The 23,233-nt window shown below is 36.0% G+C and overlaps 1 protein-coding gene across 1 annotated transcript in view; it reads right to left on the reverse strand.

Annotated features, from left to right (window-relative positions):
• Positions 1–5,778: 5,778 nt before the first annotated feature.
• Positions 5,779–23,233, reverse strand: part of vac14 (vac14 homolog (S. cerevisiae)) — a 201,993-nt gene continuing 184,538 nt past the window's right edge. Inside the window, exon 19 of the mRNA XM_028809690.2 lies at positions 5,779–7,059. Within this exon, the coding sequence (XP_028665523.2) occupies positions 6,903–7,059 (157 nt within the window). The 3' untranslated portion in view covers positions 5,779–6,902. The remainder of the gene's footprint in view (positions 7,060–23,233) is intronic.

A 23,233-nucleotide genomic window follows, 5' to 3' on the forward strand; every position in this document is an offset into this window, starting at 1 on the left:
CAGCCCCCTTCCATTTTGTGGCATGCTCAGCTCAGCTTCTGCTTTCTCTACCTGCACTACAGGTTTCCATTTCCTAGCTTTGGCCTGCTTGCTTCTACCACTCCACTGGAAGATGGCTGACTTTAATATAAATTTAGGCATTTCTGAACCTACAATTTTACTCTAATACAATTTGCCACCTTCGTTATGGGTTGGCCTACTTTTGCCACTGTAAGCAAACATACACATACATACACCAAGATTCTAAACAAATAAGTGCCGTATGAATGATGCATGCATGTCCCATCACTCCCTAGCACTTTAACCACTTAAATGCCATATGGACGAAGCATGCAATGTTCCACCACTCTCTAACACTTTAATTAGGGACTCTACCACCAACACTAACAAACATGCGGGTGTCCTTGTGACAGACATGAAGTCTCTACACTTTGTTGGTTATATTCCATTCAGCAACCAAACAATGTTTACTTCCACCGCATTTGTACACTGGATGCCCTAAAATTCACATACATAAACACACATATACATCAACAGTATTTGCAAACAGGGTGCAAAACATGGTTACCCCAAAAACCTGCCGACTACGCCAATTGTTTTGTCTTGGTAGAGTAATATATATTGCTCTACTTTCTCCTATTGTATTATTAATATGTAGCCTAATCTCACAGACTTTCCACTGTTTATAAGGTATTTAATCTCACAGACTTATCCCCACCTTCCCTTCTATATCTATAAGCAATTAGGTGTAGTAAAAAGACAAGCAGGAATTAAGTTACACATAAAACAATGTATTATTGGTAATATTCATAAATAATAACAATATGCAAAGTACATTTGAATATTGGCAACCATACAACCTGATTAAATAGTGATGTGTAGTTTCAGGCGGCACACAGACTTGTAGTTATTAAAAATGTCTCTAGTTAAGGCATCATTGGTGCTCAGCTTTCTTCAGAACAGGCCGTATGCCTGTTCCAATATGGCTGCTAAGCTGTGATCTCCATTGTGTTGTCCTTTCAGTTCATGGTGTGATGGTCTTCATCAGTTTGGTAAGAGAGATACTTCTTCATCATATATTGGTTAGTAAGAGAGAGAGAATGTGGTTGAACAAGCAGATTTATAGATTCTCTGTCCAACCCCTACAGACAATAGGACATCATGGTACTTAAAAGCTTTTGATCCAAGCCAATTCCAAACTGCCATACTTCAGACCAATGGGGGAATACAACATCTTAAAACCTGCCACCCTCAAGACCATATGTCTTTATGGCTTTCTTGCGGGGGTTGAAAGACTTTAGCAGAGAAACACTCGCCAAACTGGTTTAAGGCACATCCTCTCCCAACTTTGTCGTAAAATTCAAAAAGACCCATTGCTAAGGGGGGTGGGGGATAAACACTAAATTACATTGCTTTGCCTAAATTACAAATAAAGACATACAAAATATTTATCAAGTTATATGCAAAATCTCACATCACTACACCCACAAACCAGGCTCATATGGAAATGCACAAAGGGTGTGGACTACATTAAAGAATATATTTAGTAAGACGGGTGCCATGTAATCCTGTGCATCCCCATCAGAAGTGCTTTAAACACAAACAAGATGCATCACTTAACTGTTTTTCTCTTAATGAGAGCCGACAACTCCAAACCATGGAACCCTTAGAAAGTGGCCAATTCACTTCACGTGCCATTAACGTGTTCTCAACTGATGATGAGACAAAGTACGTTTGCTTGTCTGAAGGCTGCAAAAGGACGCTTTTGAAAAGTTTGGGAGAGAATGACAGGTTGAGGAAGCAGCTGCTTTATCTCATTAAAAATATCTTGGCTGGTGTTATTTAATTTTATGGTCCATAATTTATTTTTGACACTTTTGTGATATTTACACATCTTCGTATTTTTAAACAGATGGAGTCAGGTGAAAGAGTGAGTTGGGATTAAGGTATGGTGCTGGCACATAGACAAGCAAACAGTAGACTTAAAGGACATCTTAGGTGCATGTCAATGGATGTGGTGGGAAGTGCTGGGTAACAGGAGTAGAGGACAAACTAAATGAGTGGTGTGCTGCTTGCAGTCAGTAATGGACATGAGGACAGGGGGTGCTGCTGTCCTTGAGAAAGGTATAGGGTGCATAAAGCTGTTGTAAAGTTGCAGAAAGTAGCTTTTGGCTAGAGAAAGGGTTGTTTTTTTGTTTTAAACACCTTGACAGTCTATTGGTTTTAGGAGTTAGTAAATGATATTCTACAGCTAAAACGTGCACTGGATGGTTGTGTAATTGTTTGCACTCTCCTTTTGTTTAGTTGCTCCCACTATTGCAGTCCAAGACCCATGCTGGTGAGTTTCGGATACAATGGCATATGTTGAGGATCCCTTCGTAACATGTTGAAAGGCAACACCAGCTTTGACTCTGCATCTGGTGTAAATGTAGCTTTAAAGACAAACAGCTATCATGTTAAAAACAGGACAAAACATGGTGACAAAAATCAACAATAGAAAACCAAAAATGATGCAGGTAACTGGAATAGATTTAATGGAATATTTCATTTTATTTACTAACAGTTAAATATATATATATATATATATATAAAACACACATACACATTTATAGCTCTACATGATCACTAATTACTGCTCAGGCCAACATTAAAATAAGGAAAATTAAAGAAAATTTCTAACAAAAAAGAAGTTACTGTGCAACTCATTTGGCAGCATATTGTGACTGCTGTTTATGTAAAGAGAACGGTGACACTCAAATTCCTGAAACAGATGTACATCTTTTAAGACTAGAATTACCAAAGCCTACGAAAAAAGTCATAAATCTGGCCCACCTTAAATCCCTTCGCACCTCTCCGTCAGTGTCTTTTGTCTGCAGAACGTGCACAAAGTTCTCCCAGCTCATGCCTTGATTATCAGGGAGTGAAGTGGTGGAGTTTTAAGAGTGGAATGTATGTAGAAGTGCCACGGTCAACTGAACATTTTTGTATGTTGCATTTTATTAACTTTTGAATGATGCTGTATTTATATATGAATAACATTTAAGACAGCTAAGAATTCTTGTAGTTTACTTTTGAGAAAGAATGATTTAAAAATGCAAAAAGTTACAAGGCCATTGCAGTAATACTTCACTTAAATTTGCCCTTTTATTTTCATAATCTGCATTTTTAAAATTGAAGGCCCCTGACCGATAAAACAGTTTCCATATATGTAACTATTTTACTATACATACTGTATGTTAACTGTTTTTTAGTCTTATAAAATTTAAAAATACAAAACTTAGTATTAAACCCTTCTAAGGGCTTTTGTTTTAACAACAAGAAGCATTTTAATATCAATCTTAAAAATAAAAATAACAGGAGACTCCTAAAGGACATGGATATCTAGAAAGGAGATTTTAGCTCAGAGTTCTTCACACTTCCTACATCAAACATACATAATGATAAATGTCTGTTAAAACAGACCAAGAAACAATCTAAAAACAGTTGTAAATATTCCACAGTAATACACAATCATCTTATAAAACACTCATTCTATTAATATGCTGATGTCACCATTTACGCTATTCGTGGTTTGTGAACCCATGCAATTATATTGTTTTTTCTGCACTGAATTAAAATACAAAAAGGAGAAAGGCATCATAAAAATATACATTTTTAAAAGTATACCACCGAGTATTATATTGGCTTTAATGACTGCCTTCATGTGTACATTTGTAACCATGGCACAACAATGGCTGCATTGATTGCATGGAGACTGGCGAGGTTTATTCTAAGCAGTCAATGTTTTGGACTATGAGCCAGTCAACAATATGGATCGAGAGTGCTCAATGGCTGATTTAAGGCGCATCAATAATATTCATTTTACAGTGTAAATGACTTTAGTGTGCTAACTCAAGACACCTATAATCCTCTTTCAAAAGTGTTTTCAGGTAATTATGATCAAGTTGCTCATCCACTGAAGAGCACAGCAATCTACAAAGACACTACAGGAGGACAGTTTTTTATAGTCATGAATAAATGTACACACTTGTGTATATTTTTGAGTTGAGGCAGGTTGAGTCTAACTGGCAAGATGAATTAAACCTCTTTAGTCTTAAGCAGAGGCATGTGGATCTAATCGAGTCTTCAAAAGTCTTCTTTCTATCAGATGGTTGTGGCGAGTGCCCTCTTCTACGCAGTGGTGTGCTGGGGAGGCAGCATTAAGAAGAAGGATGCCTCACGCCTGGACAAACTGGTGAGGAAGGCAGGCTCTATTGTTGGCATAGAGCTGGACGGTTTGACATCCGTAGCAGAGCAACGGGCACTCAGCAGGCTCCTATCAATTATGGAGAATCCACTACATCCATTGAACAGTGTCATCTCCAGACAGAGGAGCAGTTTCAGCGACAGACTGCTGTCACTGTCCTGCTCCACTGACAGACTGAGAAGATCATTCCTCCCCCAAACTATGCGACTCTTCAATTCTACCAGAGGGGGTAAACGTTGAACATTATTCAAGTTATTGTCTGTTTTTTACCTGCATTTTTTATTACTCTTTAATTTAATATTTTTTGCTGCTGGAGTATGTGAATTTCCCCCTGGGATTAATAAAGTATCTATCTATCTATCTATCTATCTATCTATCTATCTATCTATCTATCTATCTGTCTGTCTGTCTGTCTGTCTGTCTGTCTGTCTGTCTGTCTGTCTGTCTGTCTGTCTGTCTGTCTGTCTGTCTGTCTGTCTGTCTGTCTGTCTGTCTGTCTGTCTGTCTGTCTGTCTGTAATAAATGACAGTGGTACAAAAAACAATCCAAAAACATTTTCAGTTAAGCAGTGAACAACATACACAAGTACAATAGTGGAAATTAAGGGGAAGTACAATTAAGACAGAAGCCAGAAAGTACCCCTTTACACAAATAGTTGTGGGAATCTGAAACAAACTACCGAGGCATGAAGTTGACATGAAAACCTTTGCAAATTTTAAAAAGCATCTGGATGACATACTGGAGCAACTTAGCTATTAGCTAAGCAAATGTGCTTAACGAAGTAAATGATCTCTTATTTGCGAATGTTATGTTACAATTTTCTTTAAAACTGGGTTTTCAATGTGTAGGTGGATAAGTTGCAAGCAAAAGCTGCTGAGGAGCATATTCCTAATAAGTTAAGTTTTGTAAAATATACACCTGGAAAGTACAAAAGTTGCTAGCTCAAACAATTTTTCTGAACAATCAAGTCAAATAAAATTTATTGTTAAAGTGTACATCATAAGGGATCTAAATCACAACAATAATTTAAATGATAAACGGAGTGGTAAGACTACATAGAACTGCAGCTAAAAAAGCAACCACACCACTATGGCAACCCAAAAAAAAAAACTGCAGCACGTAATGGGTATTTTAGCTGTAGATACTCACAACTAGCTACACTTGTGCTTGACCAGTCTTCTCAGTAATACCATAGAACCGTGCAGTTAAGCCTCAGTATAAACAGCACATTTTTATTCATTGCCTCTTATCACCATTTATACATCAGTGTCTCCAGTAGAAGAGCATGTCCAACTCATAACAAACCACGGTAGAACACAGTGCACACCTGAAGAATCAACATCAAGGGAGAAAATGGTTTTGAAATTGATGCATATAAAATAAATTATTAAAGAAATATTAATAAAAAGAATAAAAACATTACTGGGCAAAATAGAAGCCTTTAACAGAAAGTTTTCTTGGCTGACTTTACAAAATTACTGGTATAATATGGAAAATGGAAACACAAATGATAATTCTGCAAGAAATACACATTTACAGCATAGTCCACAATTTATTTCAAATCAGAATATCTTACAGACATCTGGTTTTATAAGGGCTGTGCCAAGTCTTGACAGCTTGCTTTTTAAATTGAAGGAATGGAATAAAGAGAACAAACATTCATTTGCAACAGATTGAGAGTGGTAGAGAGGGGATAAAACAGGAAACACAAAGCAGGAGACCAGCAAAATACTAAATACAAAACAAAAATGAATCATACAGAGTTTGGACATTTTTGTATCAATAAAATAGGGCATTAACAGTTATGTTGTTCAAACCATCATGGAATGTCGCCTGCAGAAAAAGGTTATTAAAATAAAATTGTGTTGTAAGGTGGTTCAGGAGACCACTGACAGTTCACGGAATATAAGTAGCTGAAATGAAATTCTCCATAACTTTTGAGGCCAATGAGAAGACTATGCATTGTACACATGTACAACAGCTCTTGGCTATTTTTTAGCTGTCCACATACATTTCCAATTATTCATAATAATTCTGCTACACAAAATTAAAAAAGCAGGTAAACAGCAAATAATCAGTACAGGAATACTCTCTTTTTAAGGGAAGAACTACCCAAGATCACATAAGGCAGGATCTATTTGATTAAAAAGAAATAAAGAAGCCCTCTATTTTAGCTCAGTCCAGCACCTCTGACAATAAAGAATTATCAAGGTTATCAAAATGGAAAATGGGAACAGGTGAATCAACTAACATATTGAACTATGTTTTGTGGAGGTACCATAACCAAGGATGATTCTTACCTTCCAATAATTGGACTAATCAAATAAAGCATACATGTTTCATGTTCTTTAGCACCAAAAAAGAAGAAAAGAAACAAAGACACATAAAACAACAAAAGCTGCACCATGCTTAGTTCAGTTGCAGGTTGCAAATTCTTTCGCAGTAGTTATTGAAGATAAGTATTTTCAGAGTATTCGTGTGATGTTTTCTCAGGCTTCTCCCCATCTTAATTATGAGCTTAAGGGGCACCAAACAAAATAAAGACGAAGCATTATATTTTGGGATTCACCTTCTGTAAACTATCACTTGGCTGCAGGTTCATAACTGCTTCACTTGATATGATAATTGGCTTCCCATGAAAAACAGGTAGGAATAATCAAATGCCAAGTTTCTTGTCTGGGTATTCACTTCTTCCTGCCCTCTGGTTACGAATTTCCAAGTGTTTATTCTGGACTCTGTCAAAGTGTTGCAACAGCTCTCCATAGTCTATGTCAACAGGAGTAGGCCTTCTGGATCTTAGTGCTGTCTGGGGACTACAAAGGTAAAGGAAACATTAATATTCAAGTGTTAAAAAAAACTTACATTGTGCAGCCATCTCATACTGGATCAGTCACCAATTGGAAAATAAGCAATAAGCTACATCAGTCCGGGTCTGATAAGGTTTCATAGAAATGTTTTTCAGAGAACATGCATAAGGCACTCAGGATAAAAGTTTAGAAGTAAACAAAAAAGTCAGCAACACAATGATGGTTTTATTAAAAGCATGGGGTGATAATGTGAATATGCTAGAGAGTAATATTAATGAACATTTGTTAAAAACGAAAATATGAAGAAGCATTAAAATGAAATAGTGCTGTAAATGTTAATAAGAAAAAGCAAAAGTAACAGAAAGAACAATAGCTTAAAATTTGAGGTTTTAATTCTAGAAGCAATAAAATTGAAAATGGCTGAACCAATACTTTGAACTCAGCAACTGTACATTAAGCAATAACATATTCCACAGCTATAGTGTACAATATAAGGAGTTACCTTAATTTAGAAAAGTCAGTCAATGATGAAAAGGGTGAGAGTACACTACATAAAGTCAGAGAGAATTTAAATGTAAGACTGTTTCAATGTTCAGATGCGCCAAAAATAGTGTCAATAACCAGATTCATAATAATTTCAAAATGAAAAATATAGATGGTTATGATATAATAATGGGCATAATTAATAATAATTAAATATGACAAAATCCCAAAAATACTGGAAGAGACTAAATGGAGTTTATAGGAGAACTGAATGATTGCTTCTTAAAGGATAAGTTGGGTATTTTTTTCCAAGTCAGTTATTTCTTCACAATTAATGGTATATATTAATTTGCCACATGAAAAAGAATATCTAAAAAGAATTTCTAGCCTGCCATTGTACCTTATACCTTATAATTGAGGTAAAGGACACCAGGGTTCAACATGAAAACAAAACCATTAAATCATAGTGAATATATTCGTTTTTCAAGTTTTATCAAGTATTGATCTGCATCTTGAGATTGCACGCATATTTCAAAACAGAGAGAATCCATGCAATTTTAAGCAGAAAGAAAAAAATCAAAAAGCTAAACCTTATTGTGAGATTAAGGTGCCTTAGCTATGCACTTCACTTTGCTTCTGGCCTTCCCCTGTGGTACCCTTTAGGACTAGGGGCATGCCACCTTGAAGGGCTGTCTTCCAAGTGGTGTTAATGGCATTATTGAATGATGATGCCTAGATGTAAATGGCTGTCTCTATTCTGTAGAGACCTAGACAATAATCACTTAAAAAAAGTCACACTTACCTTCAATCAGTCTTTCACTATATGACAGCTTGTTCCCAACACAAACAATTTAGTATTGCATTATTATGCAAATGGTGGCGCAGTGGGTAGCGCTGCTGCTTCGCAGTTAGGAGACCCAGGTTCGCTTCCCAGGTCCTCCCTGCATGGAGTTTGCATGTTCTCCCCGTGTCTGCATGGGTTTCCTCCGGGTACTCCGGTTTCTTCCCACAGTCCAAAGACATGCAGGTTAGGTGGATTGGAGATTCCAAATTGGCCCTAGTGTGTGCTTGGTGTATGGGTGTGTGTATGCGCGCGCGCGCCCTGCGGTGGGCTTATCCCTGCCTTGCGCCCTGTGTCGGCTGTGATTGGCTCCAGCAGATCCCCGTGACCCTGTAGTTAGGATATAGCGGGTTGGATAATGGATGGATTATTATGCAAACATACTGCTTACAGCTGCTGTTATTAGTCCTTATCACTTGATTGCATGTGGGTATCGAAGTGTACTGCACTTGGCTTGGCTCTTTCTAAGATATAAGCCTTTTAAAAAAATGAAGTGTAAACAGTTCAGATTTACAACTATGTGTACAAAGTACGATGAAACTATTATGTGTGCTCTTCACCACCAAACTGCCATACAGCATGACTTTTGCTCCCATAGGCTATAAGAACACAGAATGTAACAGGCATAAAGTATGCACCATTTAGGAAAACATAGCAAAACAAACCCATAAATGGGGTGAAGACAAAGACCGGGCATAAGATTTCACACTAAGATACTTGATCCTTTGAGTCAAAAGTGCTAACTATACCACTGTGCTACTCTGTACTGCAAATACTGCATATAGTTAAAACATTGAGAAGAATTAAGTCAGAACATAACATTTAAGATAAAGAATAATTACATTCCAGTTGTATGCAGAAACAATTAGAATACTGCAGGATACTTGGTTGTATGGGTTATTCTGTGCTATACAAATCAAACGAGGTTGTGCATAAGCTGTATAATACACTTACTGTAACAGGCCATATCTGGAATACTGTGTGTGTCTATACAGAAAGGAAAAGGTGAAAGTACTACAGAGCTGCTACACTAGGACAAATTCCCTAAAACATACCACTTGCACCTTCCTTCTGTATCATCTCATATTATCTTTGGCTCTGTTTTGTACTGTAAGAATTTCATCGTGGTGTGTATACAATAAATTTGAACTTGGTATAAGCAATACGGAAAGAATAAAGATTTTTTTGATCTTTTCATGCTACAAAAATCGAGACTACAAATAGACATGATAAAGTTATTTAAAATTATATAAAGAATAAGTTCCTCCATTGAGAAGTAGGGGAACATAATTTCTCACAAAACTTGGAAAAAAAAATGTAGATTTTTTTTTTCTTTTAACTTCACAGAGAACTTTAAATGAAAAGAACAAGTTACTGAACTGTGTAGTTGAAAGTATCATACTGAGAACTTTCAGATCCAAGATCAGAATTCTATTAGGCTCCACAAGAGAACAGTACTTTCAAGTTATGTGGGACCAGTTCCATTTGTAGACGCTTCCAAACGAACAATGGTAGTCCTTGTTTAAGAGACACCTGCTTAACACCACCAATATGCAATGTAATTAAGGATAAGAACATTAGTACTGGAAATTACTAAACAGTGTAATGCAAACAGAAAGTGAAAGAGGTTTGAGAGATAAAACTATAATTTTATTCTAATCTTAAAGTACCTCTTTTTTATTTTATTTAATTTTCACAAGAAGCTATACGTTTTTTAATTACATTATAAAGCTGAACAGTAACCAGGCGCTTTTTGCCTTCCAGACACAAGACTCTAAAATATAAGCTGTCTGGCTGATAACAGGACAGCTGGTAACCTCTAAGTGGCCTTTCTCATTTGTTAATCTGGAGTGGCACTTCAAACAAAGTGTACCTTTTTCAGTTTTGAGAACTGTGTCTGCAAACAATGCACGCCAAACATTACTCAGAACTACGTAGTAAAGAAGTGATGGTTAAGTGTTCCATGGCACCATACTGCTATTCTACCACATTACAGTCTAAGTGAAGTAGCTGTAAAAACATATTCACCCACCTCAGATCTATTCATATTTTTACTATTTTAAGTGTGCAGTGAGGCCTAGAGGATAAGGCACTGCACATCAAGCTTTAATACTGTCAGGTTGATCCCTTTTTCTGACTCATTATGTGACCTTCTTCTTCTTTCGGCTGCTCCCATTAGGGGCTGCCACAGCGGATCTTTTTCCATATCTTCCTGTCCTCTGCATCTTGCTCTGTTACACCCATCACCTGTATGTCCTCTCATACTATGCATAAACCTTCTCTTAGGCCTTCTCTTTTCCTCTTGCCTGGCACCTTAACATCAGTCTCCCAATATACCCAACATCTCTCCTATGCACTTGTTCAAACCAATGCAATCTCACCTTTCTACCTTTGTCTCCAAACCATCCAACCTGGGCTGACCCTCTAAAGTACTCATTTCTAATCTTATCCATCCTTGTCACACCAAATGCAAATCTTAGCATCTTTAACTCTGCTACCTCCAGCTCTGTCTCCTGCTTTCTGGTCAGTGTCACCGTCTCCAACCCATATAACATAGCTGGTCTCACTACCGTCCTGTAGACCGTCCCTTTCACTCTGGTACCTGTCTGCCAGACACTTTTCTTCACCCATTCCACCCTGCCTGCACTCTCTTTTTCACTTCTCTTTCACAATCCCAGTTACTCTGTACTGTTGATCCCAAGTATTTAAACTCATCCACCTTCGCCAACTCTACTCCCTGCATCTTCACCATTCCACTGACCTCCCACTCATTCACACACATGTATTCTGTCTTGTTTCTACTGACCTTCATTCCTCTCCTCTGTAGAGCATATCTCCACCTCTCCAGTGTCTCCTCGACCAGCTCCCTACTTTCACTACGGATCACAATGTCATCAGCAAACATCACAGTCCATGGGGTATCCTGTCTAATCTCGTCTGTCAACCTGTCCATCACCACTGCAAATAAGGAAGGGCTCAGAGCTGATCCCTGATGTAATCCCACCTCCATGTTGAATGTATCTGTCACTCCTACCTCAGACCTCACCACTGTCACACTTCCGTCGTGCATATCCTGTACAACTCTTACATACTTCTCTGCCACTCTCTAATTCCTCATACAATACCACAACTCCTCTTGAGGCACCTTGTCATATGCTTTCTCCAGGTCCACAAAGTATTTAATAAATGTTTCCTTTTTTATTTTTTACAATAAAGATACTTATTATAGCATGTCCATTTATAATATAGTAAAATACTGATATATGCATATTTTTAAAATAAAATTAAGTGTAACACAAATATTCCTCCTTTTTTCTCAAAATAAATGTTACTTCTGAAAGAACTCATTGACAACTCTGACCACTCAAAAATGTAAAATGTAAAATATGGAAATGTTAAATTGGGGTTTTGTTGTATTAAGAAATCAAATGTTGCATGTATATCTAAAAATTAAACTACATAATAAAAAGCATAAATAACATTAATACAGGATTAAGATGTTAATGTAAACACAAGCGGACATTTATTATTACATTTACATTTATGTAAACTCATTAAATGTAATAACAATGTGAATATGTGGCAAGCTTAAGAGTAACACATTATTACATGCTGCCACCAGACTCAGTCCTAGAGCAATAGCATCCCTTCTCTTGAGGAAAGTATTGTAATGAAAGGCACATTCATTTTAAGCGGCAGCGCTGCAAGCATTTACTTTTCACTGTATATTCCTTTCAATAATGAACCATTATGTGGAGGCATGCTTCCATAGTTCTGCTCAAACACAAGATTGCATAAAGTGCTTTGTTTCAGATCCATTTTGATTTTTGCTTGACATTTGCAATAAAGTAAAGGCAACATAACTTTTGAAGAATAAATGCAGGAATAGATGACTTCTGTTACACAGAATGTTGAAAAAATTTTAAAACCTTTGTTGCACACAGTTTTAATTGGGGCCTTGTCTTTGATAAACAAAATGCAATGACTACCACTACCTAATTCTGCTTTCAATAGCCTTATGTGTACGGACATACGCTGTTGTAAAAAGGTAGTGGTCATTTGTGTGGCCAACCTAAAGTTAGTTGGACTTGGTGATGCTTGCTTAGCTTTAACACACTCTTCATACTTTACTACATGGTTGAATTTTAAGATGAATGTATAAATATTTTTGTGAAGTTGCTGAACAATTTGCAAAGTACACTTTTGAAAACAAAATATTTCCATATTATGGACTATTCTCTTCATATTGGTACTTAAACGTCTAAAAGTTATCAGGTAATCTAGGTTCAACATTACTTATACTAAGTTGCTACAAATAGAAAACAAATACACGCAAGCTTTTGAAAAGATGTTTGGTATGAGACTTCTAAATATGCGTTTAGCATTCACCATATAGCAAGTTGTATGATGGGAGTGCCTCTGATTTGCCAGTGCACTGGTGTGTAGTGAATTTGTCTATACTTGATTATAATATTGATTTTATGTTTAGAGCAATTTGTAACTGGGAAAGTCTGATCTCTGAGAGGATGTGAGACCTAAATGGAATGAAGTAATTGTCACTTTCCATGATTAATAAATCGTGACAGTCATAATTGTAATCATGTTTTAAGATACGAGTAATTACACAGCCCTAACAGAATCTTAATCCGTTTTTATCTCACCTCACCAATTAAGACAAGAACTCCAGTATCAAAGTGAAAGAAAATTGAATAGCAAATTAAAAAATTACTTCCCATAAATATTTACCCAAATTGTCATATATACTTTGGTATACTATTCTATCCTTACAAATCGCTTAAGTAGCAAAATTGGTTCTGTCTATGTGTAGTAAAGAGCTTTGCATTACCACAGATAAATCAGTAAGAAAGTCCACTACTGCTTAGTGTTGTTACTAGTGAATACTATATCATGGTAACCAATCTGGGATGAAGTCACTGAAAAGGACCAATCAACATTAGGGTAACAATAAAGTACTGAAGATCTGCCAACTGAAAGCAAAGTTGAAACTTGGGAAAAATATGATTCTTTGTAGAACAAGTTGGACTCTATAAACACAGTACTGTACCAAGAAAAGAATAGCTTTAGTCAAGGTGGCTAAGAAGCATTCTAATGAATTACCAACAAAACCTAAGCTGGTCCTCAACAAATATGAGTTCTATGGGAGAATGATATTAATAAAAACATTTTAATATATTATCCATTTATCAAAAAAAATTTAAAAACAACTAGTTAAAGGGCATGTTGGAGATTGTATGGCCAAACACATATAACTGAGACCACCAGATACATATTTGCTGTATGACGAGACTTTTCTTTGTCAAAGTCTGGAAGATAAAAACTAAAATGGATTTATCAAAGTAATGAGAAATCCTGATGAAGACAGTGTGCTCCAAATTCTTTCACATTTTGAAAAAACTCTTCTTTGTTCCTTCCCAGTAAAAGTGTATACCTTCAAAGAATTTTGTGCAACTGTTATACAGTTTTGTGTCATTTTTTGTACTTTTAGGTAACAGCTATGCATATTCCTCGCAGTGATAGCACAATATTAATAAGATACTAATAACGATAAAAAATATAGAATAATAAAATAGCAACATGTACCCCACAACTTCTAAAGGAATAGGCAGGTTTGAAAAACAGAAAGGAATTTATGTCTTGTTAGTGTATTAATGTTTGCACAAGTTACATTTGTAGAATTATGATTACATTTTTTTTAATTTACACATTTACATTTCTCAACATACACTCTGATGCACAGGAAGGAAATATCCTTACATCATCGATTTTCAAACATGTTAGCATATTGTTAATTTAATATTGCACAAATTTTTAAGGCTTTATATGATGAACAATCTGTATTTAAAAGTAGTTTGTAGACATTCTTCTATTCTAACTATAGTGTTAAAATAGAACTATAACCTTTATTCTAAACTAATTAAAAAAAACAGTGAGAGAAATAAGGAAAACAAAAAAATAATTCAAGTTTGGCTCTTGCGGCCAAACAGAAAAATCAGTAAACAAACTTCCAACAGCAAATCCCAAACATTGGTTTTCAGTTTACAATACACATAAAATAAAACCATAAATTATCCAGAAAGGGATTAGAGTGAACATTTACTTTTTAATACCAGTTCTCAAAATATCACAACATTTTAATCACAACATTTTCAAATAACTTCTTTTAGCAAGTTTTAAGGGCTCAAACACCAGTAGCATTCCTAATCATTTTGCCATTTTATTTATTTGTCGTTCCAGCTTGCTTAATTGACTAATTTTTCAGTTGCCACAGATTCCACAAGTAATTTGGTAATATGTTCCCATTTTCTTAATCCAAGGTGTATGGAAAGGTTTCATAGTTTCAATCTTTACATTACGTTTGTATACTGCGAAAAACAAATGCTCCAAAGGTACACATTACTGTTATCTCAGCTCAAATACATACCATATACTAAAGCATTTGTAAAATCCATCCATTTTCCAACCCGCTGAATCCGAACACAGGGTCACGGGGGTCTGCTGGAGCCAATCCCAGCCAACACAGGGCACAAGGCAGGAACCAATCCTGGGCAGGGTGCCAACCCACCGCAGGACACACACTAACACACCCACACACCAAGCACACACTAGGGCCAATTTAGAAAATTATTTAGCTTATTTTTAACATAAAAAACTTACAATTACCTATTTAAAGACTCGCCTACTAAATAAATTCTATCTTTGTGTCAGCTTGTTTTTTGTCCATTGAGATATCAATATTCTTTGCTTATGTTCTCAGTCATAGACAGCAAAAATTGTGTTTGCAGATAACAGATATACATATACTGTTGTTTGTGAAAAATGACATGCTTAAAGAAGATTTCTACCATGCATGTTATGCATCATAGTGCTGACCTTCCACAGATTACTTTTTGGGACTGGGTCAAAAGACCTTATGCTTGGGCAACCTCATCCATTGTCTTAAGCAAAAGCTTATTTAAACTTGTGCACACCACACACTAAATGATGTCTTATTAAAGACCAAAAAAAGGAATAGTCAAATGAATTCTCAAACGCCATTGTGTGTGTGTGTGTGGGGGTGTGTGTGTGTGTGGGGGGGGGGGGTGTTGTCAGGGGTGTGCTTGTTTTGTTTTGGACGTGCTCTGTCTCTTCATATGTCAGAGGACTGGGACATTGCGAAGTGGGATCTAGCCTCATGCGGGGAGGCAAAATGGGGGGGGTGGGGGGATAAAGGGGGGAGAGAAGGAGAGCAGGCTATATCAAATCTATTCTTCGAATCCTTATAACTATAAATATCAACGTAACAATAGGCTATATGGCAATAACTCGTGGGAAAATTTGAAATTAAGATTAAAACTGCCTCACTACCAGTTAAGACTATAAAATGACATTAAAAACTCAGAGTCAATGTCTCCATGATGGGACAGTTAACTTTGTGAGCTGGAATGTTAAAGGTCTGAATCACGAATTAAAGAGAAAGAAAGTATCCTCTCACCTAACAGGCTTAAACACTAAAATAGTATTTTTACAGGAGACCCACTTACTAAGCGAGGATCAGTCCAGACTACAAAAAGACTGGACTGGCCAAATGTTCCATTCTAGCTTTACAAAGAAAACTAGAGGTGTGGGAATTCTCATACAGAGAACAGCCCCATTTGTAGCATCAGATGTAGTATCGGACCCTGAAGGGAGATATGTGATGGTCATGGGCAACTTATTTAACAGTAAAATGATTTTGATAAATGTTTATGCACCCAATGTCGATGATAAGGAATTCATGCAAAATCTATTTACATCCATTCCCAATGTGAACACTCATAAAATTATAATGGCTGGGGACTTTAATTGTGTTTTAAATCCACTCTTAGATAGGTGTTGTTCCCCTTGTCACAGGAGTCCTAACACTGCAAAGACAATTACACAGTTTTTAACCGACCACAACTTATCAGACCCCTGGAGGTTTCTAAACCCAAACTAAAGAACATATTCATTCTACTCACCAGTGCATCATAGTTACTCAAGAATTGATTATTTTTTTATAGATAATAATTTCCTGCCTACGATTAAATCGTGCAAATACGACACAATTGTAATCTCCGACCATGCCCATCTAGTCTTGGAGCTAAAATCATTAAGCCCCTCATACTCACCTCGCAGATGGCGTCTTAACCCTCTTCTATTAGCAGACGAGAACTGCACAGAATTTATATCCAAACAAATCAGCTTCTTCATAGAGACAAACACACCCTCAGAGGTTTCTGCAGGAACACTCTGGGAAACTTTAAAGGCCTTCTTAAGAGGACAGATTATTTCACATCTTTCCCACAGAAATAAATTAGAAACCAAGAAAGCGTCAGAGCTAAGAAGCGAAATTAATAGAATAGATGAAGAACAAGCCAGGCGTCCAATTGAAGCTCTTCATAGGAAAAGGCAGGCTCTGCATACAGAACTCAACATCTTGACAACTAAAGAAACTGAACAACTTATTTATAAGTCAAGACATCATTACTATGAACATGGAGGGAAAGCTAATAAGCTTTTAGCTCAACAAATCCACAAGCAAGAAGTTCGCAATGCAATCCCAGTAATCACCAACACGAATGGAGAAGAAATCATTTACCATAAAAATATAATGCACACATTTAGAGATTATTATAAAATCTTATATTCTACTGAGTTCAAAGAAGACAACACACAATCAAATGCATTTCTGGATATATTACAGACACCACAAATAGATGCTTTAAGTGCTGAGGAACTGGATAAACCTCTGATCCTATCAGAATTACTAGATGCTATAAAGTCACTTCAAAGCGGGAAATCAGCAGGCCCTGATGGTTACCCCGTAGAATTTTATAAGAAATTCTCCACTCAGCTAGCTCCCCTCTTATTGGCAACATTTACAGAAGCTAGAGACAATCAAATTCTACCTCAAACTTTTCGCCAAGCATTAATCACCGTCTTTCCTAAACAAAATAAGGACTTGTTACAATGTGCATCATACAGACCAATTTAACTCCTGAATAATGATGTTAAGATACTCTCAAAAATTATAGCAAGAAGGATGGAGAAAGTGCTGCCCTCGGTAATATCAAAGGATCAAACTGGATTTATTAAAGGCAGACACTTATCTTCCAAACTCCGACGCCTGTTTAATGTAATATATTCACCAGCAAAGTCAAACACCCCAGAGATATTATTATCATTAGATGCAGAAAAAGCATTTGATATGATTGAATGGAACTACCTTTTCACTGCATTGGAGAAATTTGGGTTTGGCCCGAATATTTGTGCATGGATCAAACTACTGTATACCAATCCAGAAGCTTCAGTTTGTATTAACATTTGTTCAGACTACTTTAAGTTAGAACGTGGCACCACACAAGGATGCCCCTTGTCACCACTGCTGTTTACAATTGCCATTGAACCACTGGCGGTTCACTTTTGAAATTCTTATCAGATAAAGGGGATTATCAGAGAAGGACTGGAACAGAAAATTTCTCCTTATGCAGATGATATGGTTTTATATACATCAGACCCAGAAAACATTGTGGCTGCAATTTTAACAGCACTTACAGAATTTCAAAAGATATCTGGTCTCAGAATTAATCTGAATAAAAGTATACTCTTTCCAATGAATTCACAAGCATATAATATTAGATTGGACACCCTACCTTTTACCATAGCAGAACAGTTTAAATACCTAGGGGTAAATATCACAAGTAAACATAAAGCTCTTTATCAACAAAATTTTGCCGTTTGTATGGAAAAAATTAAGCAAGACTTGCATAGATGGTCAACCCTTCATCTCACTCTAGCTGGAAGAATTAACATTGTTAAGATGAATATCCTTCCTAAACTTCTTTTATTTCAAAACATTCCAATATATATCAATAAATCGTTTTTTAAGCAATTAGATTCAACTATAACCTCATTTATTTGGAACTCAAAACACTCACGTATCCGAAGAGCGACCCTACAAAGACCTCAGGCAGAAGGTGGCATGGCTTTACCTAATTTTCAGTTTTATTACTGGGCAGCAAACATACAAGCCATAAAAGCCTGGACACAAATAGATGAACATACACAGGTTTGGTCTGCAATAGAAGTAAAATCCTGCAGTACTTCTTTATATTCCCTGCTCTGCGCTCCAATCAATGCAAGTTATTGCAAATATACTAATATCCCAATTGTGCTTTACTCACTCAGAATATGGAACCAATTTAGAAAGCAATTTAAGATGGAAAATCTTTTTTCTGTGGCAGTCCTGCAGGAGAACCACCTCTTTCAACCCTCGCAAACATATCCAGTTTTTAATACTTGGAAAAGATTTGGGATTAAATTGCTCAGAGATCTTTATATAGACAATATCTTTGCATCCTTTGAACAATTACGTTCCAAATTCAACCTCCCAGTTACACATTCCTTTCACTATCTTCAAATTAGAAACTTTATTAAACAGAAACTGCCTGATTTTCCTCATCTCGTACCCTCCACCATGCTGGAAAAAACACTGCTCAATTTCGAGGAATTAAGACACCATTTCCGCATTATATAAAATGTTATTACAGTCCCTTCCTTTCAAAGATCCAAGAGGACAATGGGAAAAAGATCTCTTAATTAATATATCAGAAAAGGAGTGGAAGGTAGCATTGCAGAGAATTCACTCGAGCTCCATATGCGCAAAGCATAGAATTATTCAACTAAAAATTATATATCGAGCTCATCTGTCTCGCTTAAATCTGTCCAAAATGTTTCCAGGGCAAGATCCAACCTGCTAACGTTGCAACCAAGCATCTGCCTCACTGGGTCACATGATTTGGGCATGCACCAAATTAACATTATTTTGGACCAAAATTTTTAAGTGCCTTTCAGACAGCCTTGGTGTCACAATCCCTCCTAACCCATTAACAGCTGTGTTCGGTGTTCTTCCAGACGGACTTGAAGTTGAGAAGGACAAACAAACTGTGATTGCATTCACTACACTTTTGGCACGCAGACTTATTTTGTTAAATTGGAAGAATCCTAACTCTCCTCTGACAGGTCAGTCGGAAACCGATGTTTTATATTATTTGAAATTGGAAAAAATCGAATTCTCAGTTAGAGGATCTATATAGAATTTTTTTCAAAACCTGGCAGGATCTAATCAATAATATTTTAGAATAAGAAGAAATAATTATTTCCGCATTTCTTTCCCTTCTCCATTTTTTGTTAATATATATATATATATATATATATATATATATATATATATATATATATATATATATATATATATATATTCCTTTCTTTTGTTTATTTTTGCCCTATTAAAAAGCCCTAAGCAATTCTCCTTTGGCTATGCTCTCCTTCTCAAGGGTGGGGTTTGATTTGTCTTCAATTCTTTTTTGTATAAATTGATCTATTTGTATGGAATGATTACAATAAAATTAATAAATAAAATTAAAAAAAAAAAATCTTTATGCCTACTGCTTTAACAGTTAACATCTAAAGGAAGGTTGTTCAAACACAGCCAGAACTGCTTAAATACATCATTTTCATCCTTTTAAACAAAGATCTCTAATGAATGAAGCATAATTTAATAAAGATTAAAACAAAAAAAAAAACACTATTATTAATAGGAAATTATGTCAGTTTTTTTTTAAATGTTTAATATAAAAATGTAAAAGAATATTACACCATGTATGATTCCATGCTTTCAAAAACCTTCTGTATATCTCAACTGCATGACAATTTCACAGAGGTATGCTTGACACAAGACAGTAGTTGTCAGGTAAAAGAAGCAGTTGCATGTGTGGAAGAAATTAAATTAGCAACCTTTTTTTTTCCTAAAGGAGACTGTAAAACATCATACCTTTGGTTTATTGTTGTTGTTATTATTGTATTAGGGTTTACTATGCTTATCCAGGGCCACTACTTAACACCATTCCCTGGGTTTACTATCTTAACATTTCAAGACTGTTGAAGATTGTTTGTTTTTTTTTTTTCTTCGTTATGCTTATAGTATGTAGACTGTACTGGCAATAAATATCTCAATTTTAATTTACATACACAGCTGTTGGGGGACTGCATGGCAATAACCCCTGGGAAAATTAGAAATTAAGGTCAAAGCTGTCTAACTTTCGAATAAGACTACAAAATCACAACAAAAACTCAGAATCAATGTCTCCAAGATGGGACAGTTAACTTTGTGAGCTGGAATGTTAAAGGTAGTGCTGGGAGATATACCATTTCATACCGAAAACCGTTTATTATTTTTGTTATGATACGGATTTTTCTTATACCGGTTTAAATTGCCTAAACAATGTTCGGAACGTGGCGCAGCGGGAAACTGTTTAAGGGGGGTCCTTTTTCACTGCTACACCACTAAACACACATGCAACAGAGTACATGTGTTAGTGGATGTATTGTGTGGTGAAAATGGACAGAGAACATTCCGAAACTGAAGCTGTAGCAGACGATAAAGTTGAACATGATGACACAGAAGAACTTTTGCCGAAAAAAGGAACCGTGTCTGTTGTCTGGAGATATTTTGGCTTTAAAAGGTCGGACGTGGACCAAACAACTATTTACTGCAAATGCTGTCGAGCTAAAGTTGTCACCAGAGGTGGCATCACGAGCAATTTGCGGCACCACCTTAGCCGCAAACATGCTTTGGAGTACCATGAATGTATGGAACTAAGATTGGCACCCTCCATGTCATCAGGTAAAACTGTAACAGCTAGAGGACACTTGAGTCAGACGTCACTTGTAGACGCGTTTGATAGCGGTACTAGATATGACAAAAAAAAAAGCAAGCGGTGGATCGAGATAACCAACACCATTACAATTCATATAGCTAACATGTCAGTGGACAGAGATTGTTAACATTAACAGGAAGTGTAGTTGGTTTACAAAAAATATTTACTATTTATTCCTTTTCTCAGACATGTTCAGTGCAATACAACTTTTGACAAGCACCTCTGGATATTTTACTAAGTCTAAATGGCTCTTTGGATGGTTGAAAGTATGTTGTCAAAATTATAGTTTAAGTTGTTTGCAAAATTTGTTCAATAAAAAAGGTTCTATATTTTGACTGCAACTGTCATGTAATGTTGATTCCTTCTCTTCATTAGTGCCACCCCCTTGAAAACTATCACTTTATGGGGCCATGCAAACCTGTAATAATACTTGTGTGAACATTAAAATGTTTTTTTGTACAATGTACAATTCTCATGACAGTGGAATAGGTTATTCTTAGCCAGTCTACTGCAGTAATTGAAGTGGAAAATGTGGTTAACATCCACTCATGCATGGGAAAAAAATAATTTTGAAAAATACCGTGATATAGAATTTTGGTCATACCGCCCAGCACTAGTTAAAGGCCTGAATCATGAATTAAAAAGAAAGAAAGTACTCACTCACCTAACAGGTCTAAACGTTAAAATAGTATTTTTACAGGAGACCCACTTATTAAGTCCTTATATTCTACTGAGTTTAAAGAAGACAAGACACAATCTAATGCATTTCTGGATGTATTAAGAGATACCACAAATAGATACTCCTAGTGCAGAGGAATTGGATAAACCGCTGGCACTATCAGAATTATTAGATGCTATAAAGTCACTTCAGAGTGGGAAAGCAGCAGCCCCCAATGGCTACCCTGACGAATTTTATAAAAAGTTCTCCACTCAGCTAGCTCCCCTCCTATTAGCAACATTCACAGAAGCTAGAGACATTCTTTCTTAGAGGATCTGTGCAAATATTTTTCAAAACCTGGCAGGATCTAATCAATAACATTCTAGAATACGCTTTTAAAGCACTGAGGAAGCAGATTCTCTCCCCATTTTCTTTTTCTTCTCCATTTATCTATATTCACTTATTAATTTATCTATTTACTTATTTTTACTAGGTTTAAGTTTTACTCTGCTGCCCATGCTCTCTTTCTCAGGGGTGGGGGTTGATTTGTTTTCAATCCTATTCTTGTAAAATTGATTTATTTGTATGGAATGTTGTGTGATTTTAATAAAATCAATAAAATTAAAAAAAAAGGAAAAGAGAAGCAATTGCAGCTTTTCTTGTCTCACTTTTTAAAAGAAACACCCTCAAACAAACATAGGCAGAGAACAATTATTTATAACAAAGATTTTATTTATCACATATTTTTTGGATTCACTGCAACAACAGATATGGATATTGTAATTAGTCAAGTATATCTGAGTACTGTATAGTAAAATATGGAAAAAATTAATAAAATATCAGAAATACTTGGGGGGTTCGGAGGTTGCAGCATCAGTAGACCTTAAGAATAAATTCATGCCCCAATCTTTTAAAGTGATGCTACCCTCCTGTTTTCTGGAAGCTCCTCTTTAGGCTATCACCACAACATGTCTAAATCCTTGTCACATTCAGAAGAGTGCATAAATCCCCTTTTGTCTTTGGTTACTATATTGCCTTTCTGAAAAGGCTAGGAAAAAACAGGGGCAATTAAGCCAACTCATTCAATCAATAAAAACAAAAATCAATTAAATAATCCACCAAAAACAACCATATAAACTAAATAACCTATGCTGACTGATGCCTTCTGGGTGCTTCTGTGTTTACATTACAATTGTAATGCTGCGCATCTCTGCATTAAATTGATGCTTGCATAAAGATAGTTTGACAGACAGAGACAGACAGACAGACAGACAGACAGACAGACAGACAGACAGACAGACAGACAGATAACTTTATTAATCCCAAGGGGAAAGTCACAAAAAAAGTGATAAAGTGATGTAGCTCTATAAGATGTGCTAAAGTAGACAATTCTTAATTCTTCCAGATTTGCATACGAGTCCAATGACTGGCATTTGAGTTTGTCCCAAATCATTTATATAC

This window comes from Erpetoichthys calabaricus, chromosome 9 (assembly GCF_900747795.2).
Source record: "Erpetoichthys calabaricus chromosome 9, fErpCal1.3, whole genome shotgun sequence".
Classification (NCBI taxonomy): Eukaryota; Metazoa; Chordata; class Cladistia; order Polypteriformes; family Polypteridae; genus Erpetoichthys; species Erpetoichthys calabaricus.